General features: G+C 41.1%; 6 protein-coding genes across 18 annotated transcripts in view; 3 read left to right on the top strand and 3 right to left on the bottom strand.

Moving 5' to 3' along the window:
• Positions 1-313: 313 nt before the first annotated feature.
• LOC128890681 (guanine nucleotide-binding protein G(i) subunit alpha) lies at positions 314-4,893 on the top strand. Its single transcript, XM_054149380.1, has 4 exons — positions 314-1,463; positions 2,018-2,202; positions 2,286-2,572; positions 2,649-4,893. Exons 1-4 carry the CDS (start codon positions 1,343-1,345, stop codon positions 3,124-3,126), a joined length of 1,071 nt encoding a protein of 356 aa, XP_054005355.1. The 5' UTR covers positions 314-1,342; the 3' UTR covers positions 3,127-4,893.
• Positions 3,364-9,511, bottom strand: LOC128890672 (synaptojanin-1). Its single transcript, XM_054149349.1, has 6 exons — positions 9,130-9,511; positions 8,582-8,939; positions 8,343-8,507; positions 6,551-8,177; positions 6,297-6,471; positions 3,364-6,222 (listed from the first exon to the last, which is right to left on the bottom strand). Exons 1-6 carry the CDS (start codon positions 9,254-9,256, stop codon positions 5,216-5,218), a joined length of 3,459 nt encoding a protein of 1,152 aa, XP_054005324.1. The 5' UTR covers positions 9,257-9,511; the 3' UTR covers positions 3,364-5,215.
• A 446-nt stretch (positions 9,512-9,957) lies between these two features.
• LOC128890679 (potential E3 ubiquitin-protein ligase ariadne-2) lies at positions 9,958-13,906 on the bottom strand. 4 transcript variants are annotated; one of them, XM_054149374.1, is made up of 8 exons: positions 13,551-13,906; positions 12,497-13,019; positions 12,121-12,352; positions 11,926-12,043; positions 11,628-11,852; positions 11,345-11,557; positions 11,122-11,273; positions 9,958-10,762 (listed from the first exon to the last, which is right to left on the bottom strand). In XM_054149374.1, the coding sequence occupies exons 2-8, from the start codon at positions 13,017-13,019 to the stop codon at positions 10,717-10,719; spliced, it is 1,509 nt and encodes a 502-aa protein (XP_054005349.1). In that variant the 5' UTR covers positions 13,551-13,906; the 3' UTR covers positions 9,958-10,716. The 4 variants fall into 4 exon arrangements, with proteins under 4 accessions (XP_054005349.1, XP_054005353.1, XP_054005350.1 ...); XM_054149378.1 differs by having other exon boundaries at positions 9,958-10,750; positions 13,551-13,905; XM_054149375.1 differs by having other exon boundaries at positions 13,415-13,557.
• Positions 13,907-14,853: 947 nt separating this feature from the next.
• On the top strand, positions 14,854-15,471 carry LOC128890687 (diphthamide biosynthesis protein 3). Its single transcript, XM_054149394.1, has 2 exons — positions 14,854-15,240; positions 15,335-15,471. Exon 1 carries the CDS (start codon positions 14,983-14,985, stop codon positions 15,235-15,237), a length of 255 nt encoding a protein of 84 aa, XP_054005369.1. The 5' UTR covers positions 14,854-14,982; the 3' UTR covers positions 15,238-15,240; positions 15,335-15,471.
• LOC128890685 (DNA-directed RNA polymerase III subunit RPC7-like) lies at positions 15,015-16,180 on the top strand. 2 transcript variants are annotated; one of them, XM_054149386.1, is made up of 2 exons: positions 15,015-15,141; positions 15,297-16,180. In XM_054149386.1, the coding sequence occupies exon 2, from the start codon at positions 15,349-15,351 to the stop codon at positions 15,997-15,999; it is 651 nt and encodes a 216-aa protein (XP_054005361.1). In that variant the 5' UTR covers positions 15,015-15,141; positions 15,297-15,348; the 3' UTR covers positions 16,000-16,180. The 2 variants fall into 2 exon arrangements, with proteins under 2 accessions (XP_054005361.1, XP_054005360.1); XM_054149385.1 differs by having other exon boundaries at positions 15,111-15,236.
• A 1,913-nt stretch (positions 16,181-18,093) lies between these two features.
• The window catches only part of LOC128890673 (cell surface glycoprotein 1), a 57,593-nt gene continuing 48,197 nt past the window's right edge, over positions 18,094-27,489 (bottom strand). For all 9 annotated transcript variants that reach the window (XM_054149350.1, XM_054149352.1, XM_054149355.1 and 6 more), the window contains 3 exons: positions 25,469-25,732; positions 24,763-25,025; positions 18,094-24,505 (listed from right to left, as the gene is read on the bottom strand). In XM_054149350.1, coding sequence (XP_054005325.1) covers positions 24,098-24,505; positions 24,763-25,025; positions 25,469-25,732 — 935 coding nt within the window. In that variant the 3' untranslated portion in view covers positions 18,094-24,097. The remainder of the gene's footprint in view (positions 24,506-24,762; positions 25,026-25,468; positions 25,733-27,489) is intronic.

Here is a 27,489-nt window from a genome sequence, read left to right as displayed (position 1 = left end):
TGATTTCTGACAATAGTTAAATTAATTATTAACAATATTTATTATATATATTATTATATATTATAATTATATTATAATTATTATAATTATTTGTTTAAACAATGATCGAGAATATGATTTTTCTGTAATATTAACGTTTCGTCAATTCTAATGTCCTTGGACCGAACAGACTCTGGTTACGCGCGTCGATCAATCCGCGTTCAGCCTTGATAGATGTCGAAATGTATCAGGACGATATCTCCTTCATCGATGGAGTTGTAATTCGATATTTAAATTAATTTTAATTTGTGCTTCCTTCTGTCTTCCTCGTGGGTCTCCACTTGCAGCAACCTCCACGTGGTGAGACCTGGTAATCGGTATTACTCGCGACAAAGAATCATTTGTTGATCTTTTGTAAGGCGTAATAGGGAGTAATAGCGAGCTAATGGCTGCAAACTTGTAATAAGATCTTTAGATATAAAAAGTAGGGTAAAGAGTTACAAATATAACTTCTAACTCTTTCCTACCTCATTCTACTTGAAAATGTAGTATTTACATGCTATTAGGGTTACATTTGATTTTCAAATAGTTCGTGAATACCTTAAAAATAATACAATTCTTTCGAAACCTAGATGCTTTATACATTATCCTCTACAATTTAAACAAAGCGCCACGGAAATCCCGTTCGCATAACCGTCCTCAACGCCGTCTTGGGGCCCCCTGACCCAAAATGATATTCGATACGATCATTGATCGAAACGAACCACAAGATAGGTATCCTTCTGTTTGAAAGTTGGTCCTCGATCGCATGTTGCGCGCGTCAGATGGCGCGATGAGGCCGGACGACGTGACGATTCGATTGGCAGAGAACGACTCGCGATCGTCGCGTGGATTGGCCCCTAGATCGCGATCGAAAGATCTCCACGAATCCTGCGAGAGTTTTATTAGGTAGGAGCGGCGTGCAGGGGCTGGGACGTAATGCAATCGGTGTGATCGGTGCCGGTAACGTTGGGGCTCGTGTGGTGCACAGCAGCGCAGCAGTTTCGGTGCCATTGTCATCGTCTTTGACGGGAAAGCGGGGAACGATCTCTCGCGAAACAGATTTCGCGCGTATGCACGTATCGCACGATAATACGTGCGTCGACAGGAGTACTGTGTGCCAGTGTGCGCGGGTTCGTGTTCGATTTGGTGCGTGTATGCGAGGACAACCGCGTGCGGGCGGTTCCCACACGTCCGTGCAACAAGTGTCATTACACAGAAGCGCGGCAGAAGAAAACCGTCCGTTCCGAGGAAACGTAATAGAGACGCCGTGCATGGTGGTCCGTTCTTCGTTCAGAGGACAGAGAGAGGACCATCGGCGAGGATGGGCTGCGCCGTGAGCACCACCGGCGAAAAAGAAGCCGCGGAGAGGTCGAAGAAGATCGACAAAGATCTTCGAGCCGATGGCGAGCGGGCAGCCAGCGAGGTCAAGCTCCTCCTGCTCGGTAATTTCTTCTCGTCTTGTCTATTCCATTCGATATGATTTTCATTCGCGAAATTCTCGTCCCGCTGTCATTCCCTTGTCGCTTTACTCGTGATTTCGAACGCGAAGTGTCTACTTCCTCGATGCTCTGATTCCGTCGTAACAAGTCGATCCCATAGCACTTGGCGGACTCGATTACTCGGGGAAACGTATTTTTTCTCCTTCTTCTCTTCGTGCTCGATCTTTTTATGAATTATTTCGACGGATTTTTATTTTAAATATCCTCTCTCTCTCTTATTCCTCGCCAGTTACCGGGATCTAATCAATTATCGATTTTGCGCAATCGCGGAAGTGCAGCGCGGTTGATTTTCCGAAAACTTGAATCATCGGTCTCGCGTGATTCATTTGGATAACTCGTTAAATTTATTCGTTTCGTCGCACCTGCGCGCACGTTTTTCTTTGATTTTCATTTGCGAACGTTGCCGCTCGCATTTGAAAAATATAGAACGTTATGTTAATATAGGAATATATTTGCTTCTGATTATAAGACTTAGACGAATTTTTTTTTATTTCAAGGAGCGGGAGAGTCTGGAAAGTCTACTATAGTGAAACAAATGAAAATTATACACGAGACTGGTTATAGCAAAGAGGAATGCGAACAATATAAACCAGTGGTATATAGTAACATGATTCAAAGTCTAATGACAATAATTAGAGCTATGGGACAACTTAGAATTGATTTTGCAGATCCCAATAAAGCGGTAAATATAGTGTTGTTAAAATAAAATTGTTTATATTATCTTTCTATTTTCATTCCTATTAGCAAGATCTAATTATGTTGTAGGACATAGCACGCCAATTCTTTACCCTAGCTTCTGCAGCAGAGGAGGGTGAGCTAACTGGGGAACTGGTGCTATTAATGAAACGATTATGGCAGGATGCAGGAGTACAGCTTTGTTTCACACGTAGTAGAGAATACCAGCTCAATGATTCGGCAGCGTATTATCTTAATGCTTTAGATCGCATAGCTCAACATAACTATATTCCTACTCAACAAGACGTTCTCAGAACGCGTGTAAAAACGACAGGAATAGTAGAAACAAACTTTTCTTTTAAAGGTTTACATTTTAAGTAAGTTACCATTAAAATATATTTGCGAGTTTCTCGTCGTACACAGTTATTAAGATTTATTTTTTTGTTTTGTTAGAATGTTTGACGTTGGCGGTCAACGATCAGAGAGAAAAAAGTGGATTCACTGCTTTGAAGGCGTTACCGCTATTATCTTTTGCGTCGCGCTTAGCGGCTACGACTTGGTTTTGGCAGAAGACGAAGAAATGAATAGAATGATAGAATCGATGAAACTATTTGATTCTATTTGCAATAGTAAATGGTTTCTCGAAACGTCGATCATTTTATTCTTAAATAAGAAAGATCTTTTCGAGGAAAAAATCACGAGGAGCCCGTTGACTATTTGTTTCCCAGAATATAAAGGTGCAAACACGTACGTAGAATGTGCTGAGTATATTCAAATGAAATTCGAAAATTTAAATAAAAGGAAAGATCAGAAACAAATTTACACACATTTCACATGCGCCACCGACACGCATAACATACAGTTTGTATTTGATGCTGTAACCGACGTTATTATCAAAAACAATTTGAGTAATTGCGGTTTATTGAGTTAAACGTTCCAATACTTGTTTCAATTGGAAATGATAGATCGATATCTAAGGTTTACGAACCTATGCGAAAGCACAAAGGATACACGTGAGACTGAACAATAATAGTTACAGACGAAAATGTTCGGAGTCTGCTAACATGTATGCCAATTGTGTAACATTTTCACTTTGGCATCCTATTTACAATATTTACGTTTAGCATTATGTAACGAATTACTAGATTCTATATTTCTCGATTAAATGTTTCTTTTTTTTGTATGTAAAACTTCGTGACACTTTCTCGCAATGGGATAGTTTTTAACTTATTGATCTGTCTTAAATAATGGTCGATATTAACCTAAAAGGATCAAACATTCAAGAATTGCAAAATTCATTTTTAAAGGTAAAAGCAGATACTATTTGCAAATGAAAAGACACTCGGTTTCTGCTAACTGTATTTAGTATATTAACCAGAAACTAGTTAGCTATTACTTTAGCGATATCTTTTTGTATATAATTTATTTGCTAAAAGGACTATGTCTCTGTTGAATGGATCTACATTTCTATAATCGTTTTCGAAATCAATCATTTCTCTCGCAAATGTTTATATTTTAATGACAGACACAGTTCTCTGTGTTTACAGTATATATACAAATCAAATTTGATAATAAATTTTTGTAATACCTTTTTTATACATATTACTAGATAATGTTTAACGAGCTGTCATTATTGCTCTACCTGCCAAACGAATGACAATGCTAGGATTAGTTACAGATTTAGAGATCAGTCTCATTATACTGCTGAAATAAATAAACAAACATTTTTTATAAAAGTCAATATTTTTTTACATTCCTGTGCTTCGTGTTATTGTGAAATGTATGTGAATCTCTTTCGTTAATCTATCGTTAAATTTGTAGTTTAGTCAAATTTTGGAAAGGAGCAATAAGATAACTATTATGAGTATTTGGAAAACGTGCATTAATTACAAGACATGTTTTACCGAAGCCCTCTCTATTTACACTTTCGTTCAAATTTAATACATAATGTAATGACAAACGTTCTTAAAATCATGTATTTTCATTGTTCTTTTCAAATTGAACATTTTGCGTGTCTTGTAGCATGATCATTTCGTAAAGTATAACAGGCGCGTATGACGTACTTATTATTTCAAATCTTGCAAGGTAATTAAGAATGCTTTCTTCGTTGTGTAAACAGAATCTCGATTTACTTCTATCTTGTATCAATTTTTATATGTATATGTACAATAATACAATACATGAAGCTACAAAATAAATATAGTATTGATTTTGTTCTTTCTAAGAGTGTTTTGAATTGGAAGTATATTACTTAATATTTTTACGCTACCATAACAATCTCTTATATTTGCTATTATTCATTGTATTACTATTAACTTAAAAGAATATTGCTTGGTCAACGATTGTATATATTTTATACATACAATACATATATGGAGAATATTTTATAAGAATACTGTTATCTGAGTATTATTTTCCTTATTATTATAACCAGTAGTAAACTTAAGTCACGCGTTTAACTTTAATTCTCAAAAATTATGTTAACTATCAATGTTGTCTTTTGTATTTTTTTTTTTTTATTTAGAAAAATATGATAAGATGCAACAAGAAACAGACGTAGTCAGTAAACAGTTTTAACGTTGATTCTATATAAATTAATCTATCATAGAAGTGTAACTGTTTCGGGGCTTGTTTGTTCAAAATGCAGGATACAACAATAATAATAATGACATTCTAACATTCCGCCATTATACATTTTTTTAAACGGTATATTTATATGACATTTTTAACAGCATAGAATTCGTTAACATAATTATTATTTCATTAGTCTTAATGACTATATTAACGAGCAGTAACGAATATTGTTGCTGCACGACAGGAAGCAAAAGTTCTCAGAGTGCATGGAAACAGAGTCTGACTAATCACAGAATAAACTTGAGGTTTACGGTAGGCTACACAGCTGTACAACGTTAATTGGAAGCAAACTATTTCACCTATAATTTCTATCAACATTCATAAATAATTAGCTACACAATAACATCTAGTGATTCGATTCACGTCGGAATGATATATACCGTTATTTAATGTGGATTTCTAGCCGGAATAGGTGGCCCGCCTGATGTTCTTGCTGGTATGGGGGGTGGAACGTTTGACGCGGGTAAACTAGGCGGAGGATGTTGAGGCGGAGGCGGAGCTTGTCTTTGCGGTAGAGGAGGAGGTTTAGAATTAGGTGGCCTACTAGATGACTCTTGCGAAGCATCTGTGCGAGGTAACGGCGGTGGCGGACGGTTTGGTATGGGATAACTAGGAGATCCATCCATTATTTCTTCATAAATTGCAGATTCTGGAGATAGCCTTTCACTTTGTTCGGGCTCTACTCTTTCTCTAGATAACGGCGTTGGGAATTGATTGGGTAATACGCTGAATACACCAGCACGTGGTCCTTGTTTTCGATCTTGTACCGGGCTCTTGGGTGGCTGAGACGGTCGACCTGGTGGTGCTGGTCTAGGTGGTGGAACAACTCCGTTTGGGCTACCTCTACTAGGAGAAGATCGTTCCGTTATGTCCAATTGTTCTAATCTTTGCATAGGGCTCCTTACTGGAGAGGTTGAAGTAAATTGCGCAACAGTGGTGTTGCTGCAAAGTTCTATTTCTTTTTCGATAAGTTGTACCCAATTTGGAGACTTCAAAGATAATTTTAACGTCTGACCACATACTTGAGTCATGCCCTTCCTTGCTGCTGACAATGCACATTGTCCATCTCTGAATGTCACCCACATTGTTTCACCGACAAATCTGACGAGAATTACATCGCCAATGTGGGAAAAATCTTGAAACAGAGCCGTCATGAAATTTCCATCAAACACACTATCCATGTCGTCGGATTCCTCCACTGCTTTTACTACTATGGTACCATCTGGTGGACCTAGATCTTGGATGACTTCTCTAAATACATGCTCCCGTTTTTCGGGTTCGACGCAATGGATGTCTACATCGACTATTGCAATGACTGGTCGATGGTCGCTTTGCTTCAATTCTACTCTACCATAATGAATTAATTTTCCTGGATTCCAGTCCGTCGGTGAATCTGAAATGATATATACAGTTAATACACGAAGAGTAAAGAGGAGATAGAATTATTTTAAGTTGTACGAGACTAACCTATATCAGGTACTTGTTTCCTACGTTTCCATAAGACTCTATCGGTCCATGCAGGTTGACGGCATTTTTCACTGGTGTCATAATCATCGGAGAAAAGATCGTATTTGTACGTTGGCGCGAAGGTAATAGGGCCTTCCAAGAAATTTTTGAAAACATTTCCCTGATCTTGTTGGACCTGAAACAAGATACATCGCGGCGATTTAATATGTACATTTTAATTCATATCAAATATTTATTTTACATATAATACCTACCTTCAATTGATCATGTTGTAATATTTGATCAAATTCGTTCCTTTTGATCATCTCTTTCATTTCATTTTTGTCCATGTCAACTCTGTAATTAAAATCTCCGCACCAGAACACATAGTCGTGAGTGTTCAATGTTCTTCCCATGGGAAAGGTAATTTTTCGTGTAATTTCCGCGTAATCTGCATTACGCTCGTTAACTTGAGACTGCCCAGCAGCAAAGTGCGCGCAAACGAAACAAAAAGATGTAGAATATAATACACATCTAATAGCTGCAGCCCCTTTGTTCCCCGTTGCACCTCCTAATCCAGTTTTTACACAATCTACGGCTAGGTCCCTTAAGTAAGGTGCATGTACAGGCCGTATGAATAAATAAAGACAAACGCCAACTAATTGTTGATACGTGACCAGAACGTATTCCGTGTCTCGAGAAAGTATTTTCTGCAATTCCTCCGCCCAGGTTTTTGCGTTATCAGTACTAGCAGCCATTATATTACTAGCATTTAAATCAACAATTTCTTCGAATCCTATCGCGAATACATCTATAGGAACATTGTCATATTCAACTGACACTAGAGTTGGTGATTTACGTGGAGCATCTAGTAACCAGTCGGAAAGGGAAACATCTTTGCATGCTATGCTTCGAAAATGTTTTCCTCCGTTAACATTGTAAGTACCGACGCCTACTCTAAGATTTATCGGGGTTACGTATTCGTTATATCTTTTGCACATTTCTCTCAGAACACTTGGCGGAGCATGTAGCATATTAGAAGGCAAAAGTAATCGAGCTCTGTCTGCTAGTTCCGTGTTTAAAGTTGATCCCAATAACAAGATATCAATAGCTTCTTGCTTACAGGAGTCTAATAAATTATTTTGTATTGTTCTAGCCGCAGATCTCGCGCCATCCATTAATTTAGAACTTCCTTGAATCGCTCCAGTACCAGCATATATTTTGCTTACTTCATTACCATTGTTGATCCACATTTGTTTAAATACTTCTTCGAACCTTGAGACCATCTGTTGTTTTTCAAGCAGTTTTAATAATCCAAGCTGTTTACCGAGTATCTCCAATGCGAAGAACGTTTGTACACAATTGGTTCTATCTAAGCAATCAAGGCAATTTGTTCTAATAGTCCCATTTTGTTCGTAAATAACAGTATTATTAGCAGCATAAAATAATGAAAAAGATTCTAAATATTTTTCTACTTTTGCCTTTAATTTTGATAGATTTTTCATATTTCCACCTCTACACTCTTGGTGGTAGTCAAATAAAATGTGAGGAACATCTGTATGCTCTGACATATTGTGATGAGTTTGAAACAACTGACTTAGCATTGCCTCTCCTTCTTTGCTACCAATGCCGCTAGACCCAAGAAGATTGACAATCACTTGCTGCCCGTATCTTTGTTTGATCATATTCATATGTCTATCGAAAGCTGGCGCAGAAGCCTCGAACCCACGGGATATTTTGACCTTATGGGAACCAACTTGAATGCCAGGTTGTTCCCAGAATAAAGGGACAGAACCTCTAGTTTGAACATAGGAAGTTACTTCGTTATCTAAGTAAATCACTTGTTCTGTTTCTACAAAATTTGCTACATGGCCATCATCGTTGGTTCCTCTAACATTGAATCTAGAAAAATGACAAAAGTGGAATATATAGGCTTTAAGCAACTGATATGAAATTATCATGTATGATCATGTTACTTCCACAAAGTGATAACAAATACGAGATAAGGATGACACATACAGAGCTAATAAAAAATAAATTTCCCAGTTTGGAACAAGTTAAAAATACCTGGTGCCTGCTCGTTCACAACTCAACCTGGATATAAGGAGAGCACGAGCTTGTCTGTGTCCAACGTATACAGTTCGAATTTCTACACTGCCACACATAGCCTTAAGTAACCAGTAACTTGTGTCCACTCCATATCTTAATAAATGGATGTGTAACATGCGATTCCTATTCGTGATATCAAAAGAATGTTACATCTGTTTATCTTATTTCAAGGACAATTATGTAATAATAACACAAACCAGAAAAATCTGTTATCAGTTGTTGTTGACTTATATCGTCTTTGTGCACTAAGAGTAATATCCAGAGGCTCTTGGTGTCCAGCAGACCAAGAAAAGTAGAATGTACCAGAGTTAAGAACCTTTCTAACTTCTGACACCCGATCCTCATTGCCTTGCGTATAATGCAGAGGTACAAAATGTGTCTGTATAATTCTAAATACTTCCGATTCTCCTATCTTGCCAACCGAAAAACATCCAGTAACAAGAACAAGGTACAGTAGCGTATTTTCTCCAGCATTTAATTGCAGGACACCTAAGCATCCATACGCGTCTAACAACTTTGTGTATTTTCCCTTTAAACTTTCTGTTTCTTCTGCAGCTGCAAAGTAACATCAAGAACATAGAAATAATAGAAACAAACAAATTATCGTAGAATTACGCGAAATAATGCCTAACAAAGAATCGATCGTGCGTATTTGACAGATACCGGTTTGTGTACTTCGAACGAGAAACCGAGAATTCAAAGATATTCGAGAAAAATTTGTTGTTAATTATCGCGAAATACTTACAGAGTACAGCAACGGCTTGGGACTCGAACAAAACTGTTTCCTTTCGATTTCGTTGTTCCAATATGAGAGAATGAGGACTTGGTGGCTTTAGCTTTTCGTAGACGCGAAATCCTTTGCCCATCGCCATTGTTGCGCTAATGTCTTCGAAGGTTTCGGGGATACAGGTAGATTCTGACGAGATATGACAGCCCGTCTGTCATACGGAGCAGCGTGATCTATTCGTGTTTCCTCCGAGCCGACAGAACACTTTGTTCATCGACTACTGACAGCAATACAATTTTCTCTAGAGGCTCGCGGAGGGGAGCAGCGCTCTTCTCGCTGATCCGTCGACACTTCGATATCTTCGCAATATATGCATCGTGATTCCACGGAGTCTACCGACTAGTCTGCCTGCTAACCGTAACAATCAATCGAACGCGCCATTTGAAATTTTAAAAACTCGAATCTGCAACCATTTCGCGCCACGGTTCTTATTACGATTTTAAAAGTAAAAGCAGACACTGAACATCGAAATTGTCACGGTTAATTAATAGGTTAAACCGTTCTGGACGTGACGATTACGATAGTATTAAAGTCATGAATTTTATGCATAACGATGATGAAAATTGAACCAAGTAACAATTAGGTTTTATATAGTATATCTTTTCTTTTACGCTACTTTTCTACCATTCTATTCCCGAGTATATGATTCTTGGGGTGATAAGGTATTTACTAGGTAAAGGTAATACAATACTTGAAAATGAAAAACATTTCTTTTTTTGTTGAAATACTTTTTCAAAATTATATGGTTCGTTTTCCTCTGAAATATATAGTTATAATACGACGACATTATCTTTGAAAAAATGCGATTGTTGCGATAAACTTTATTTTTCATAGTGACACAGTAGTTGCTACATTCATTTTTGCACAATGGCTGTTAGTTGTAACAAGATCCTTCGACGAGTGATCATCGTTCCTTCACAGAATATCATCTCTATTCTAGCGTTTCATGTTTAAATAGTTTACAAAGAATGTATTACGGCTATGTTCGTCACGGATGTCTTTGATCGTTGCATACATCTTACACTCTAATTATAGAAAACGTCACATCCTTTACATTACCACAGTATTTACACGATGGGAGGTACCGTTCATTGGCACCTAAGTATTCGTTAGGCTACCTGCTTTCTTTTTCTTTTTTTTTTTTAAGTCGGTCATTGGTACTAAAACTTATCTTAAATAGTAGCAATACTTGAAAGAAAAGGTTGGAGAGTCCATTGATCAACGATGTTCGCATTCAAATTTGACAATACGCATTGCGAATGTATTTAAATGATTCGCATTGTTATTACGTCTTCTGGCGGACTGTGCGGTAAGCGTCGACAAAAATAGTCCCTAAATATTAAATTTTGAAGAAAGCGCTGCATCGTACGATATCTCTGGAAATATTCTTAGACTAGGAAATTAATATACATTCTATAGAAAATTTTAACAATCAGTCGGTCAATTAATACTTTCCTACTCGTCCTTTTTTCCGGTATTCGCTTCTCTTCGTACACCTATGGAATTCTTCGTTATGTATGATTACATAACTCAGCTTACCGAATCTTACTTTAGAACATTGGAATTTCCGTTCTTCTCTCTGCAAACATCACTTATAAAAGAAATAGAAAAATCTCGATTAGATACTATAATTAAAACAGAAGATATTTAGCTAGGGGAGAAAATGATTATTTTTTAGCTAAAGTTATTCGCGTATCTAGGAGATTTTTGTCCTCAATAATCGCTTCCTAAACCTCTTTGGGTTTCCTTTTCCTAACCTCTAATCTTTTGTCCCAAACTTTTCTTAATGGTGAATAATTAACTAATATATATTATATAGAAAATATTACTTCCTGGAATACACGAATAGTCGTTTCAAAAATTAAACTATAGTTATTTTAGAAGTTTGGCCCAACTGCAAGAGAGATTGTAGTGATTGTAGAACACAATTCATGTTCTGTTAGTGCTTACACCTCGAGGAAGTCCTTTAACAAAGTAACGCGACGCTTCTCTGCAATGTCCATTTGATTTTCTAGATCCCCACGATCTGTAGTTTCTGCTCGTTCTATTTTCCAAGAAAGATTTTCTATCTCTGCTTCCAACTGCGCTTGTTGATACTCAAACTTAAAAATAAAAACAATTTGTTATTTCTTGTCGCGCGATATAATTCTTTGTTATTCGAGTAATATTTTACCAATTCTTTGCGGGGTCCAGGTTCCATGTAATAAGCGTAAGGATAAGTGTACTGTAAAGTATAGCGACAGCGTGCCAAAAGCGACGCAGCCTCGTATAAATGCTGCCAATCGATCCATGTTCCGCTAGCGTTCATTACTTTTTTATTTATTCGCATTTTTATACCTTCTAGTGTTTGTTCTTCTAATTTTAATGATTTACTGTGATTTTCCCACTGAAAAATATTTCAATGTAATATATAGTTATATGCTACGACGAAAGGAATGTTAAATTATATAAATTACCCTCCCATAATAATGCAGGTATTTCTTAAGAGCTTCTCGTGCCTGTGCATGAACACTCTCGTGAGCAATGTTGGGATTTTCCTTGTAGCGTGAACATTCGTAATATTCCGTTCCATGTGCTTTCCAATCTCCAAGGCACATCCAACAGAAATCGTGCTTACAATTGTAACATTGCATATGATTACAACCGCCGTTTTTTTCTATGCAAATATGACATTTTGGACACTACAAACAAAAAAGTCGTTTATTACTGAATCGTAATATCTATATTAAAACTGTATAAGATTTAAGTACTAACATCTTTGGTGTGAGCACTAATATAATTAGCTGTCTCTGAATCATCTGCACATTTCGTCAGCCATTTTCTAATAGTATTGCAGTCGGTGGGCGCATGGTAATCCATACCACAACGAAAGCTGCAATTATATAATTTTTAGCAAAGATTATATCTTTAGTAAAATTGTATATAAATAGTTAAATTTCGATCCCATACCAAAATATCGTTTTACAGGTTGTACATATAACTCTTTTTGCCCGTTGTTCCTTTGAACGCATAACTATTTGGCAGTTGGGGCCAGGACAGAATCTCAACTGGGGATGAGATTTCACATAATCGCAGAAAGCAAATTGTTGATACCTCTCCCTCATATTAGGCTTAGTGAGTAGGGATAAAACAAAGTCTTCTGGAACTAATACATCGCATTCCTGTGCCATGCAGCTTATTCCTAATAGAAGTTTAAATAATTGTTACGTGCTTAATTTTAAATACTTAGTTGCTTCTATAATATATTAGGTTTCTTCTTGTATAGAGCATTCAGTGGCTGGGAAATTGTCAGACACCTTGTACACGTATGTACAAATAGTCTTACCTGTGGAAATACCTTGAGTTATTTGTACTTCAAAATGCATGCACCAACAGTCTTTACAAAAAGAGTGTCCACACGTTAATGTAGAAAACTTTTCAGATGAATAAATTGTAATGCACACTGAACACAATCCACCCCTTTGACCTTTCAATCCTGGCACTGAATCCAATGAAGGTATTGGTTTTATTTTTGAATTAATTAATAAACTGGAAGCATTGGTACGGTACTTTGTGATGATATCTTGTAATGCCCAATTGTGTGCGTGTAATAAAACTTTGGCTAACGACGGTGTTATGTGAAGACTATTACTTAGCATTTCTACATTTTCATTCAAAAGTCTTTCCACTTCTTCGACCCGTAGACAATCGTATATAGCATATTCTGGATCTCTTCTGTTTTGATCAGGATCTATGTCATTGTCAACTTCACCACCCCATGGCTGAACATTATAATAGTCTTCGTAGCCTGGATCTCCGCAGTCTGAATCGGAATAATCCATTTCACTGTCATACTCTTTGCCCGACATCTGTTTCACAAAGATTCTGGTTTCATTACATGAAAATTTGTCTAATTATACGTTTTCTTAAGGCTCATTCAACATATGAAATAAACATATACACACGACGTGCATTAATCTTTCATAACCTCGTAATCTCTACTACTTACTCGGTTATAACAGGATACGAATATATTATAGACAAATAGCAACGATGTAAGAATGAAAATCTGACTTAGTATTTCACTGAAAAACCAGTGGAAGATAAAGATTTAAAGACAAAAGCTTCGGTAACTATAAAAAAACGATAATTCTCTGGAATCTTTTTGTTTAATATCATTTGTATAAGTCTTTTATTAATAGCGGATACAGGAAAAAAAACTAAATGCTATTCGGAAATATTTTCAGAATAAAAATGCATTCACCGTGTCAAAATATTTTGCACGAAAAACGTAGCGTCTTGATGTGACGTTTCGTAAACAATTTCATGGAATTTTCAGAGGTGCGTCGCGCTCAAAGTATTCGTTTATTTCAATCCATCGCGTAATAATCATGACCCACCTTTACGTTCTTATTTATCAAGAAAAATGCATTGATATTTTTGTTTCGTGGGTTAAATGTAAAAGTTATTAAAGGGCTGTATCACAGCCGTCTGCACCAGTAATCACTCCAGTGCATGAATTCCATGTATAAACTCTCGTGCAGCTCGTGCTAGACGTATGATGTGAACGATGTTGTAACAGATGATTTCATTTAATCTGGAAGTAGATAAGAATGTCAAAATCACCTGACAGAAAACAGCTGAGGTGTGCAAAGCGAACATTATCATCTATAATATCATTAATCGTTTAAAATTAGATTTTAGACCAAGTAGAAATATATCTCTACATTTCCTTTATGTAATACTCGCCATTCCCTTTACAATTTATTGTTATAAAAACTTTGAAATTGTTAATAAACTTCTTCTTTGCGTCATATTACATTTTATTGAACCCCGAATCATTTTTAGAATTTATTATTTAAGAAGGATATATTGAAATGTAACGAGGGTATGAAGTTAGTGTAGCAGAATTGGTACTTTAAAAGCATGTGATTTAATTTCATACATTCGTTTGGTGGAACTCATGCTTTTACAGGTACGATTGAAATGTGGTAATCATGTATGAATTTATTATTTATTTGCATAAAAGAACTTGTAGATAATTATCTTAATATATAGCAAATAAGTAAATTCTATAAAGTTTTGTATATATATCGATACAAGTAAAAGTTAATACGATTCAGTATGGAATTTTATTTTTATTTATTTCATTCGATATTTACGATTTTTGGACATTTTTGAAAAGTTCTGTAGCTAATTTATTTTATAATGTTTATTATTGTATAGTAGTGAAAATAGTTTTCCCTTTTGCCGCTAGATGGCGTTTGGTTTACCAGTGCACCAGTGGCGCCATAAGCGGGAAAATGTCTAAGTTTCTAGTGAAAATAATTTCCATTGTTCCTCCTAGATGGCGCTATTAAATAAAGGGTCGGTAATTATTGTTGCATTTACGTATGTATAGCAGATAAGTGTTTGAATGATTTATTACAATAATATATAGTAGTGTTATTAAGAAAGAAATCGTATTAGTTATGAATTTATGAAAAATAAAAAATAATCGAACAAAGGTATCGGTGGTGCCATCTAGTAACAAGAGTGGGAACTATTTTCACTACAAGCTTGGGCGTTTTACCACCGATGGCGTCACAGGTCTACTAAACCATTCGCCATCTAGCGACGTAAAAAGAAACTATTTTTACTATCAATTCGGGCTGTAGGTTCAAAAATTAGTTCGTTCTTTTGGCCGCGAGATGGCGATACTGAAGTTGTGTCCATGAAACGTAACTCGGTTGACTCGATGGGAAGCATCTACGGTTTTATTATGACAACATGCGTTCCTAACCTAGATATAACCTTAAAACGCGAGTTGTTTATTTATGAACGTTTGAAATTATGTCTGTGTACCATGATGAAGTAGAAATTGAAGACTTCGAGTACGACGAAGACGAGGAGATATATTATTATCCATGTCCCTGCGGCGATCAATTTCAAATATCCAAAGCAGAATTGGTCGCTGGAGAGGAGGAGGCCACATGTCCTTCGTGCTCCTTGGTAATCAAAGTAATTTACGACAAGGAAGCGTTCGCAGCTAAGCAGGAAGAGTTTGTTAAAAACGAAGAGAAAGAATTCGTCGCGCAGAAGGCTTAGTACGTAACCTAATTAATCTTTTGCGACGGTATCTCATATTTGTTTCAATCACCTTTCAGAGTGAATGATTGAATAACGATCTATTATCGAAAAGTAGAGAGTACAATTACTATGGCATCACGTGGTAGAGGAAGAGGTAAACCCTCCATGTCGATTAGTACGGAGCAGCTGGGGTTTTCCAAAGGAGAAGCCTTGCCACCGCCTGTTTTACAACCTCCGCCTAAGTATCCAGTTCTAGAGTACAAACCGTTACCTTTAACTATCACAAACGAAATGAGCTACTTATTGGAACTGAAAAGAGAGTTTGCGGAATTCATGCGGGAGTCTCCTAATAACGTGGTTCCACACGTGATCAAAAAAGATATCGATCGATATTCGGATCGATATCAAGACTTGATAACCGACAAGAGCGGGTACGAAACCAGATACGATTGGAGTAGAATGCCAGCAGAGTTGAAGCCATTGCAACGAAAACGTAAAGGATCAAGGATTAAGAAGCCTGAGGAGAAAAAGAAGAACGTCGACGTAGAATCTAAACTGAAAGAATTAGAGAACAAGGAGAGTACGCAACAAAGCGACGCGGAGGAGGATGGTAAAGAGGAAGAAGAGACGGAGGAGAAGGAAGAGGATCACGTGGAAGACGAGGAGGAGGAACCAGACGAGGAAATGGACGAAGGAACGGATTACGTGAACAATTACTTCGACAACGGAGAAGGTTACGACGACGAAGACGATAATTTGGACGATGGACCTATTTATTAACGTATAATTTTTTATAAGAATTGGAAATTCCTCTTGGTTCTCAATTATCGGACTAAGATACTTACAAGCTGTTAGTTGAGCACTGCACGGCAATGTATATATTCTCTTTGGTTTGTTCATTGTTTACCGAACACTCAATCATGTGTACAGACAATAAATTATTATAATGCTTAAACAACAACGAGATCATACGCTCTTACGCATGGTAATACCCACTTTCTCGATCGTTCCGCGATGAAATGTTTTTTTTTTTATCGAGCGGTGCAACGGTGTGATCGATGAAGGAAGAAATTTGTTTTGGAACAGATTAAAAATAGTCCAGGGTCACAGGAAGCGTCGGCGTGTTCTTTATTACGAGTATTTCAATTTCTAATATATAATATATATATATTTATATATATAATATATATATATATAATAGCCATAATAATCTGCAATTATTGTAATAAATGATCCTTCTCTACGATGCAATCGGAGAGTAAAAACGCAACTTTTTTTTTCTTTTTTTTTGGACGAGAAGGGGTTGCGCAAATGTACCGTAGTGTCACGTAATGCTTACATTTACGCTCCGTCGTGGTGGTTCTTCTTTTTTTTTTTTTTTTTATCTTTCGTATGTTACCATTTAGTTTTCTTCTTGCCCGCACGTTTCGTAAATTCATAGTGTTTACTAATCGTCGTCGTCGTATCGCTCCCAGAGTGTGCGCGTCGAGCGCGTGGCGAGGGGTGTAAATGAAACGAAAAGTTACACAGTCTCGCGAAAGAAGAAGTCGGTTTCCTGAAATTTCCAGCCGCGTGCCGTACGCTTGTCCCTTTTACCATTCGATTCGAGGTCGAAACCGGTGACTAGTTACTGGTCTGGTCCGGCGTACATAGATACCAAAACCGATTAAGTAAGTTCGCTTTAAAGGGGCGGAAACTAGGTTCGCACGCGCGTCTAACTCTCGACGCAACGTAGCTCGAACCATGTCACGATTTGGCAGTAAATCGAGCAAGCGATCGATCTCGTGTGACTAAAATATTTAGTTTGGTTTTGCTTTTTTATTTTTTATTTTTTTATGTATGTATATATATATATATATTTTTTTTTTCTCGACTCGTACCGGCGCGTTCCACCGCGTTCCAACGGACAAATCGCGAACCTAGGTCGTGGCGAACGGTTCTAGTTCGACATTTCGCGGATACCCGGCTTTCAATATGAATATGACAAATGACAGACTATTTACAGGACAAAAAAAAAAAAAAAAAGAACATACAACGTAAGCGTCGCTTCCATCGATCTCGGTTATTCTTTCACGGTCGTTCGACTGTCCTGGTTACTTGCTCGATTTTCTCTACTGTCGATCCGTTTACGAGGATACGAGGAAGCTGATCCCTGGCGAGATAAATCGATCGATCGTTGACGTTCGCAGAGGTCAACCCCTCGGGCTACGAAACTGTGATGCTTGCAATTTTCACCTACGATTAAATCGTTTCCGTTCCAAAGAGGAAAGTTTCGCGCCGAATTTCGACGTTACAGTTATAATATATTTTTCCAGCTATTTAAGTTCCCTTTGCCTTCGAAAATATTACCGGTGGCCTCGCGGCCGCCTGTAGCCCAGGGGCGTACGAAATTCCAAATCCGGCGCCGGTCGTCCGTACGTATCTGATTCGTGATTTTCAACGTTCGAAAAGAACCGAATCCACTCCGATCGGGTAACAGAAAACCTGCGAGACGATCGTTCGCCGTCATTCGTTGTATCAAGACTCGTCGTTCCCGCGATATCTTTCAATTTATCTTTCAATATTTTTCGAACAGCTTCTTCCCCCCCCCCACCCCTACCCTCTCCCTTCGATCTAGCCCCAACTCGATTCGTTTATAATACCATCGTTGCTCGAACGTCAGTTCCATTCTGCTCGCATCATTTTCAATAATATATTATGTATAATGTATATAGATATATTTTATATATATATATATATATACTTTGTATATAGTCGCATTTTAATATAGTACGACCTATTTATGTATAAGTAGGCATAAAGACTGAGGCGAGAATACAGGCGAAACTCCGAACAATATAGTCCTTTGCATCTTATATTTTTTTTTTCTTCATCTCTTCTTTTTTTTCCCCCGTTTTATTCTTAGTTTCTTTCACTCAAGAAAACGATCTCCCGTCGATTGTTTTCCGGTTCTAGAGCGCGAAATCATAAAGACAAGCGGTTACGGTTTTCTCCGTTGTCCGTTCGGATCCGAAGTTCTGTCGTTACTCGGTTCTCCGCGCGCAACACTCCGAAGTCTCGTTTAATTCGCGCGACAAAAGGAACGCGGAATATTCCGCGCGAATCTCGACGAAGATCGAATTTCAGGCCTTTCGCGTACCGGAAAATCATCGAATGATTTACTCCTGGCGATCGTTGCGATCGCAGTCGCCGGACCGTCTTCCCTGAAGGGTATTCCCGAGTATTATCCGGATGTTTCCCTCGTGCTTCGCGTTCCCTCTGTATCTCGAATAGAAAACGCACGTTTCGGAACGTGGCCAGCACGTTCGCGGATCTGTCGCTTCTTAAGGCCCGTTGATCGATGATCTTAGTTGTCCTCGACAGAATCGTAATCCAATGAAGTCTACGTGTACGAAATCAAAAAGGCTTGGAACGCGAGAAAGGCGACGGTGGATGGAGGATGAAGGACGTTCTAGGAAATATTAGGCGTAGAAATTAATTCCGTGGCTTTATATTCGATCGCTTATGACTCTATGCGGAAATATTTAATCGTCGTTTCGTTTAATGTACACTGACACGTTCACGCCGGCGTGCACCACCGGTGGTGATCGTGTTAACACGTTGATCGCCGCGTCACCCGTACGTGGGTGACAGTGCTTTTCACTGAAGAATTAAAAAAATTAATTCCGAAAGTTGAGCTTCAAAGAGAATGAATTTAAATGAAATTCGTGTATTTTGATGAAGTCACACAAAAATAGATACCACGTCGGACGTTTGATTATGTAATCTCTAATAGTATGAATAATATTGAATCCTAGCAGAAATTTTCAAGAATATTTCTCTGGCAGTCAACGTGTTAAATTACCAACCTTCTAGGTTCTCGACCTGCTTTCCATTACAACTTTGTTGTATTATTTGTTTATTATTATTACTCCAACAGATTACGAGTGTACTCGATATTCACAGTAATCGTAAAAGAATAGCAATAAGCTCGACGGATGTTACAGTTCGTATAGATGCATTGCGATGCAATGGCTACCAGGTTGAGACTTGGAACGTTCGTACTTCAATGTACCAAAATGACGAATAATTATATCTGTTTAGATTAGAGTTATTCATAGACTGCGGATCTTTATGCAAAATAAAATCTTTGCGAACGTGCCTACAAGAATTGAACTTAAATAGGAATTTACTTTATTCTGCATATATTATAACACGAACTTTACTTTCAATCTTTTTTTACATTCTTGCATATTGTTTGCAATTTGTAGTTTCTTGCGCATTCAAATTTCCTATAAACGCATAAAGATCCGCAGTCTAGCTATAAGTTATCGAATACAGAGCGCGGATAAGAATTTTGCGCATCCTTGACCGTAGCATCGGACCAGAGGAAAATAATATCGTGGTCTTGTCCCATGTTTGGTAAACGACGGCTTTTCTACGGGCAGTTTCGATCGATCATTTCCAAGCCTTTCCTCCCCGCGTTCCTATACTTACGCGCGTAATTATAAAAACATGTTTGAGCTTCGCCTAGCGAAAGGTCTCTCTGATCTCGCGGGTGATCCAAATCTCCGAAACGCCGGATTAAAGTGGAAACTCAACGCTCACTCGCCCTCCGAGTCCATCGACGTGACAAAGGTAAACAAATAATTGTTTCTTTTTTTTTTTGTTCTTTTTGGAAAACAGGAACAGTGTTTGAATCCGCGGCGATGAGCGATACACTCGATTGATTCTTGAAACTCGACGACGATTTATTCGCGAGTCGCTTTGCTCCGAGTCGAAATTTTGTCGTAGCCCTAACCGCGGTACAACGTTCTGAAAATCACAAGAGAAATCAGCTTCTAAATTCGGTCGGGCAGTGCAAGCTTCTGCGAGGTGTTTCCTCGACGCATACTAAGCGTTATTCCGCTTCGAGCTTCGTTGCTTACACCAAGCTATTTTCGAGTTTTCCCTCGTCGCATATTCTCTCCCTCTTTCTCAATCTCTCTCGCCCCTTTTGTCGTTCGTTCAACAACAGACAAAAGAAGAAATTCGTCGAATCAGTGGCGCGCAAGGGTCTCGTAACCGATTGGCAACAATCAAACATACATACGTATTACAATTATCACAACGACGCGATCATAATAATCATCGTAATAACAGCGCGACAGCGACAGTCCGTGCGTCAGACGTCTACTCGTGGGAATCGTCGATGAGCGATCGTCGAACGATCGAGGCGTGCACCGCCACTGTTCCGAGTCGATCACTCGAAATAATCTATGAAAATCTGCAACAACAATCGTCTTGCTCGTTGCTTCTTAATGATTCGATCAACTCGTACTTCGAGTTGTACGGGTGCTACACGGAATGCAATATAATTCAACACTTATCACAATAGATCGCGTTCACCAGGCGGCGGTGGTAAGCGCGTTAAAAACAGCCTTCGATATTCGATACGCTTTTGCTAAATATGAAAATCATTCCGTACTCGAGACGAGACGTGTCTCGTACTTGTATATCCAACCTCGAGATGGCCGCGCTCTCTACCCTCGAGTACGGTTCGATCGTCGTGTAGGCAGGAGCCGCAGAATTGAACGTCGAAGCGGAGGCGGATCGTAACTCGAGACTGGAAACGATTTGAATAAAGACAGAACGTTCAACGAGTACGTGAGCCCGCGTCAGACACGAAGCGGTGTCAGATTGGCGCCTGCAAGTAGCTCATGAAACTCGCAGGCGCCAATCCGACATCGCTTCGTGTCTGACATGGGCCCACGTCACGTCGGAGCACACAGGATCGTGTAACATTCAAGGGTTTCGGTTTGGAGAAACGACGGCGATCCGCCACCGCGTCGAGGAACGTAACGATACAAACTATAACACCGAATCGAAACTACGGCAATCCGCGAATCGGTATACGCGTTCCCTTCGGCGACCCGCATCCGATGCAACCGCGCGAATCAAAACAGATCGGTGTAAGCAGAGATCTAACATCACGTTTTCTGAACGCAATCGAGGAATGGGGAAGGGAGACTCGAGGAAAGGAGCATGAAGATATTTAAGAAATTAACAACGCTCGGGATGCAGCCGGTCCTCTCCGATCGTACGAACAGTCTCGAATTGTCAGCAGGTAGGCGCGATCGATGCCGATGGCGAGCTTCGAGTCTCCTCTCTTCGTCTTCGCATCGTCGCGATCTCTTATATTTTGCTAACGATCGAAGTGTTCGGGGAACGACGTGGTCGTCATCGTCACCGATCGACCGCACCTCGGACAAGCTGTAAAAGAAAACGTAAATTAGCCACGATCTGTCGTCGACATCCTGAATTCTCTCTACGGTTTTAGTTACATCGAGTCCCTCGTCAGTCGTTCGCTTCTGTATTTCGTATTTTAGCTTTTTTTTTTGTCGTTTTTCTTCATTTTTATTCCCCTTAGCGGATTTTTCTTTTATCATTAGAGTTATCGTTATCATTAATCGTTATCGTTATAACTGCTTCACTACGGTTGGTTGACTCTTGGACGTGGATCTGGATGGAGTGTGGTGTACCGGTGTGTACCAAAATGCGCGTGAGAGAGAGAGAAAAGCTCCGTCGGTCGATTTCGTTCGTTCTCTTCTTTCCCTTCCTCCCTTTCGTCGTCCTCGTAAGCGAGAACACCGCCCCCCCCCTCCCCCCCCTAATGTCCAAAGTCTTTCGCCTCTGTCATGTCGATCAGGAAAAAGATGCGTCTTTGCGTACGTCGTTCTCTCCTCTCGCTACTTTTCTTGCGTTCTATCGTTACCGTCTCTCGTTCGTACTTCCGGTGCTGCGACCGCTTACCAGCGTACGTTCAACCCCCAGCACCAACAGGGTCGAGGAAGGGAAGCCATTACCTTCCTTGCTCCGTTCTGGATGATCCTCGAGCCTCGTTCGAACCTCTACTTTCGTTTGTTTCTGTTTGCTCGAGAGGGGAACGCGCGAACGAGGTTCTCGCATAAGAAATCAAAGACGAAATGCAGCGTGCAACGGGAAGGTAGCGTCGACCCTTCCTTCTCTTCTCGGTTCCCGCAACGATTCCCCCTCAAGCGTCGCGTGTTCGACGTCGTCGTCGACTAGCACCGGTTCCCCGTCGTTGGTCTTCGACCTTTGACCATTTCTATTCGTAGACACGGCCTGTACACACGGTTCTACGAACATAAGTGAACATCGACGTCACATAGATGATTTTATCCTTGCTTCAAAGCATTTACCCGACGCCGTCTCTATAAGCGAATATGGTCGGAGGTCTTGACGCGGATAATTTCGCTGTTTCCGCTTGTGAAAACGCACGGTTCGCGATCGATCCGAGGGGAGGAATCGCCTCGAGAGGTCGCGTCGCGCGCGAAAAACAAACACTACGCTTCACTACAGTAATTCGTTCTGCTTGCTGGTGATTTACCGGGAGAATTCCTCGCCAGTCGCGGCTCGACCGTGTCCGAGAGAGGAGAGGATCCAAAATACCGAAGGGATAGTAATGAAAAGTTTTCCGCGTGAACCGTGTGAACGAGAAGCGATCGTTTCCTCGGGAATTAATAGGAACCGGAGGAGGTGAGAATGGCTGAATGTTTCGGAACTCCGTTTGCGATTGTGCAAGAATAATTCTTCGCGACATTTCCCCGGGGTTTCTCTCGGAACGGTCGAGGTTCTCATCGAAAATGGAATGGATTATTAATTTCGGACGCGCACAAAGAGAGAGAGAGAGACGCTCCGTGTTCGAAAGAGACTCGTCTCTTCTCGCGGTACCCTCGACAATTTTGCAGATCTGTCCTCGATTTTTCGTCCGTTCACCCCCAACGTATCTCTCGCGGCACGTCTAACTCGCAGATCCACGAAATCGTCTCGGTACCGCGATCGCGAAATCCGCGAGTGCGACGTCCATAATGTAGACGTACATACGGTGTACACGTGTATAATTGTTTTCCGTATATAGACGTTATATAAAACGCACGAAGCGGCTGAAGGCTACTTTATCCTTCCCCTTTTATTTATAGCGACAAAGCCGTACCTTGTTTCCTCGCGATTCGATTCGTTCACGGTATCTCATCTTTATTTTCTTTTTTTCTTTTTTTTTTTTTTTTTTTATAAATGGAAAAAGAATTCGGGCTTAACTACGGCGGATCCCTCGAGATCACTTGAATATCCTAGAAACATTACTGACTCGCGTGTGTTCGTCTAGGTGCGTGTCTTCCTATTGTATGTATTCGTGTGGCGTCTGTGTCTGTCTTTCTGTGTTTGTAAGTGTGTGTGTGTAGTTAGCGGGTGTCGCGTGTACGTGTCCGGTTTCGTAATTTCCTTCTAAATCTCATCGTCTCGACTCAAGATAACCGTTGGTCGAAGGAGCTGGCTCTCCGATGGCCGAGAGCCTCGCGTCCACGCGTGTCCTGTGTGTTGGATCGCATCCTCCGAACCGTTCCTCGAGTTTCAACGAGACCGACGCGTTGGCTGCACGCACCGTCTTCGTCATCCTCGGTCGTCTTACCGATCAAGTGTCCCCCTATTTTCCCGTCGATGACATTCAATCATCCATTCTGCATCTAAGCTCGTCGAAGAGGCCTAGAATCTCCCCTTCGTAACTTCCAATGGAAGTCTTTGGTGACGATCCTTCTCTTTGTTATATACTCGGACCTATGTCGAACGTACCGAAGCTGCCTCCGCGATTCGAACATCGACGTGGGACACGCGACACGTGACGCGTAAGACGGAAAGAGGCGAGATCTCGCTCCCGATGAAACAACGTTATCAGGAACGAGCAGACGAACCACGAAAGGAGTCATTTTCGTCCTCCACGGGGAATCTTGTATCGTTTGTCTCCCGTTCTTCCGTTCTCCTCTCTCTAATCCCCCTTCATTGTTCCGCTTGCTCCTCCGGTTTCGAGGACGTCGCATGTTTGTTTCTTCGCGTGAACGTTTTAATTCTCCGAGCCGCTACCCTTTCCCCAGAATTTGTCGAAGCGATTTCGCGCCTTCTCCAACGCTTCGCTCGCCGCTGAGCGTTGCGCCGTGCCGGGAACAACCGTCGGTGCCTCCAGCACGTGATAACTACCCCCGCTGCTACCTGCTACGCCTCCCACGCCTCCGCCGCCGCCGCCGCCGCCGCCTTGAGGCAAATCGGCCTCCAGGATACGGTAACCCGGCTGAGGAGCCGTCGACGACGACGGTGTCGTCATCGTCGCTGTCGTTGTCGGCTGACCGGCCTCCTTTCTCTCGTATTCGAACCCTGGATCCTCCAAACATCTCAAATTCGTTCCTGCTACTGGCTTTATCGATGATTCCGGTCTAGGCTGGTCTTTCGACTCCTCCTCGGCTCCCCCTGATTCCTGAAATTCGATTCTTTCTTTTATGTATGCAGAGAAAACGTCGGTAATTCCCGTGGAAGAACAAATACGCCAAAAGTGCTCAACTTTACATACGCGTAACTTTGAAACCGTTGGATTTGTAACATTAAAACATCCATTTTTGTATTCTACGGATGAAAAGTCACTAAATCGTACAGAAGAAAAAGTCAATAATTTGTAGTACCCCGAAGTAAAGATCAGCAGGTGGGAAAGTTGATGTGGGAATCCGAGAGTATTACCTTCTCACCCTGCGTGGGTGTGCCGACACCCTGAGCGCTGGTGGGCAACGGGCTGTCCCTTTCCGAGTCCATGTCCTTGTGTCCGTTCAATCCCGTGAAGCTGCCGATGGAAACGCTCTCGCTCTCCGGTGACTTGTAGCCGGAGTGTTGGGAATGCTGCGACTTGTGCTGAGCCGCGAGCTCGGGCGGTGCTGACTGAGGCGCGGAAGGCAAGGAGGACGGTGCCCATGTCTTTGCCTCGCTATGCGGACGCGTCAGGGGTTCTTGAAAACAGAGATCAAGGTAACGTAAATCTGATCGATATCGTTCGAGCTACTCGTCCATTGCCAGCTCGATCGTTCCTACCAACGACCGTCTAATTAATAACGTTACAGTTTCGAAAAAATCTATCAAAGACTACGCAACATTCAAACTTCTACCAAGTACAAGAAATTACTGTAGAAAGTGAGCGATTCGGCATGGGATGACCCCGTTACGAAGACGAGAGCGGGTTCGCGAGACGTTGCTACTTCTTCTGACATTTTAACGCGTTGATGCATAGTTTAAATCAGCCATGTATGGATAGTCTAAATCAACCAATCAATTGGTTTAGCAATCAACGCGTTAAAACGATCGTCGGTCGATTCGCGAATAAGGAATTGTTCGCGGAGATTCGCTACCGGTTCGAGATCGAGGCGAAAGGTGTCCGCGCCAGATTTTTTGGTACCTTCTCTGACGTTTTGTGTGACAGTGAACGTTTTCCCGGTGTCCAGGGGCACGGTCCAATTTACCGGTTCCGGCGATCGCATGATCATCTGCTCCGGAGATTTTACCCTTGTCGGCTCCGGCGGACTTTTCACCACCGGCTCGTCGTCGATCCACGGGCTTACGGCGGTGGCAGACACCGGTGGCTGCGTCTGCGACGGAGGAGTCGAGGCGATGCTCGAATCCCCGCCGGTTGCGTCCCCGTTTATTTGCGGTTCCGCCGTCACTGGAACGTTTGATCGAGGCTTTAGCGACGAGGGTAAACGTTGCTCTGCTTGGCCACCCACCCCCGGAGGAGCTTGCACTCGATGCATCGAGCCTTTGCTCATCGCGTACTTTGCGTTCGGATTCCGTCTGGGTAACCGCGTCAAGCGTTGCGCAACCTTCCGACTTCTTAGTAGAATTATAAAAATATCGATGGTACAACAGAGAGAACGGAGATTAGAGTCGCGTCAAGATTTGCCATCATTTCGATACAAGTTGCGCGTAACACTTTCCGTGGTTCCCCAGCGGGTTCGGATCAAAGTTACGCGAACCACGGTGGAAGCGACGAAAGAATAGAATCGGAAGTCTCGCGATCTTAACGATGGCTTCGACAAGCGAGTCGATTCTTCCGTTGACTCCGCCATGGGCAGTTCACTCTACTCGAAAAACAGGTAGGCGTGTCTCGAAACGAAATGGTTCTGTTCCACTTCAGGTTCGCTTTGAAAAATATTCGTTTAAACGCGGCTTGGTCGAGACATCGAGCGCAGACACCGGAAACCCGACGAGCCGCGGTTATCGGGAGATCTACACAGTGGGCACAGAGAGCATTTCCCAGAGAAAAGTACACTAGCGTACTCAGAATGCAGGAAACACACGTACAGATATATATGTATATTTGTATATATATATATATACACACACACACACGCGCGCGCACACACAGAGAGACACAAGTGAAGGCAGAGACAGTACTAGATCTTGTGTGACAGTGGTGTGTGTAAATGTGAGCCGTGGCTGTGTTGCGAGCACGCAACAGGTTGACAAAGGGCTCTAACGTTTACAGGCTATTGTTCTCTCTCTACCGCGAAAACGTTTTCTCGATTCGCGCGTCAGACGAAACATCGCGGACGATGGATCGTTTTCGCGCTTTAACGCGCGGAAAGCGCAACGAAGAATTCGCGAGACATCGCACATAAAGCGAGCGAAATCGCGTTCAGCCGATCTAACGATGCGCATTTCGTGCCGGGATCGCCTGTCGGTGGTCGAAGACGTATCGTTCACCGCAGGAAGCACGCTTACGTTTCCTGGCTCGGGCCCTGTCATAAAGTGGCACAGCCGAGCCGTTTGCCACGAGCCTCACGCTCACAGAGGCCTCGAATATAATACGAGGACAACGTCGAAAAGTAGCAGTCCTTTGCATCCGATGGATAAGAAAAATTTCTACGTCGATGGTTACTCGGTTAACGTGCGAAAACTTGTACAATAAAGACTGGATAAATGTAAGATGACTATTCCCACCATTGGGGAAGGTCCCCCTTGACGAACAGCAAGCGAGCAGTTTAATATGATCCTAACTGATTGATACGCTTCTGTCGACTGCTTTCTTCCTCGGACCTCTTTCTCGTTCGCTCTCTGTCCGTTTCTATGTTCGACGCTAGACTGTAGAACCAAATGTATGATTATCCAGTCTTTACTGTATCTTTTATACTTGAATCTTGATCGCTTGTACAGACGTCATGCCCCGTCGAAATTATTCTCCTCCACCGAGCGTTAAGATCGACCACTTTTCGAGTGATTCGGGCCTGTCTCGATCCTCGAGAGGCCCTACACCCATACTCTCGATATCCTCCTGCCACGTCTTGTAAATCGAGTCGACGAATTACGCGTGGAAAGCTGATCTAACGGCAATGGAAATGCGAAGCTTCCTCGAGGCGCAGTCTACGAGTCGCATGGAAGAGATTAACAGACAGATCGTTCCAAACGCAGAGACGCGAGAAT

The sequence above is a fragment of the Hylaeus anthracinus genome, unplaced genomic scaffold (genome assembly GCF_026225885.1).
Source record: "Hylaeus anthracinus isolate JK02 unplaced genomic scaffold, UHH_iyHylAnth1.0_haploid 12001, whole genome shotgun sequence".
In the NCBI taxonomy this organism is placed as follows: Eukaryota; Metazoa; Arthropoda; class Insecta; order Hymenoptera; family Colletidae; genus Hylaeus; species Hylaeus anthracinus.
Note: the sequence above shows the minus strand (reverse complement) of the source record. Positions and strands in the feature narration are given on the sequence as shown.

Coding starts and splice junctions, on each gene's coding strand:
- LOC128890672 (XM_054149349.1), bottom strand. CDS start 9,256: ATGGCGATGGGCAAAGGATTTCGCGTCTACGAAAAGCTAAAGCCACCA. Junction 8,508..8,581: donor ACTGATAACAGATTTTTCTG/GTTTGTGTTATT, acceptor TATCACGAATAG/GAATCGCATGTTACACATCC. Junction 6,223..6,296: donor GAAACAAGTACCTGATATAG/GTTAGTCTCGTA, acceptor ATATCATTTCAG/ATTCACCGACGGACTGGAAT.
- LOC128890687 (XM_054149394.1), top strand. CDS start 14,983: ATGTCTGTGTACCATGATGAAGTAGAAATTGAAGACTTCGAGTACGAC.
- LOC128890685 (XM_054149386.1), top strand. CDS start 15,349: ATGGCATCACGTGGTAGAGGAAGAGGTAAACCCTCCATGTCGATTAGT.
- LOC128890679 (XM_054149374.1), bottom strand. CDS start 13,019: ATGTCGGGCAAAGAGTATGACAGTGAAATGGATTATTCCGATTCAGAC. Junction 11,558..11,627: donor ACCTGCATTATTATGGGAGG/GTAATTTATATA, acceptor AATATTTTTCAG/TGGGAAAATCACAGTAAATC. Junction 11,274..11,344: donor CTGGACCCCGCAAAGAATTG/GTAAAATATTAC, acceptor TTTATTTTTAAG/TTTGAGTATCAACAAGCGCA.
- LOC128890681 (XM_054149380.1), top strand. CDS start 1,343: ATGGGCTGCGCCGTGAGCACCACCGGCGAAAAAGAAGCCGCGGAGAGG. Junction 1,464..2,017: donor GGTCAAGCTCCTCCTGCTCG/GTAATTTCTTCT, acceptor TTTTATTTCAAG/GAGCGGGAGAGTCTGGAAAG. Junction 2,203..2,285: donor TTGCAGATCCCAATAAAGCG/GTAAATATAGTG, acceptor ATTATGTTGTAG/GACATAGCACGCCAATTCTT.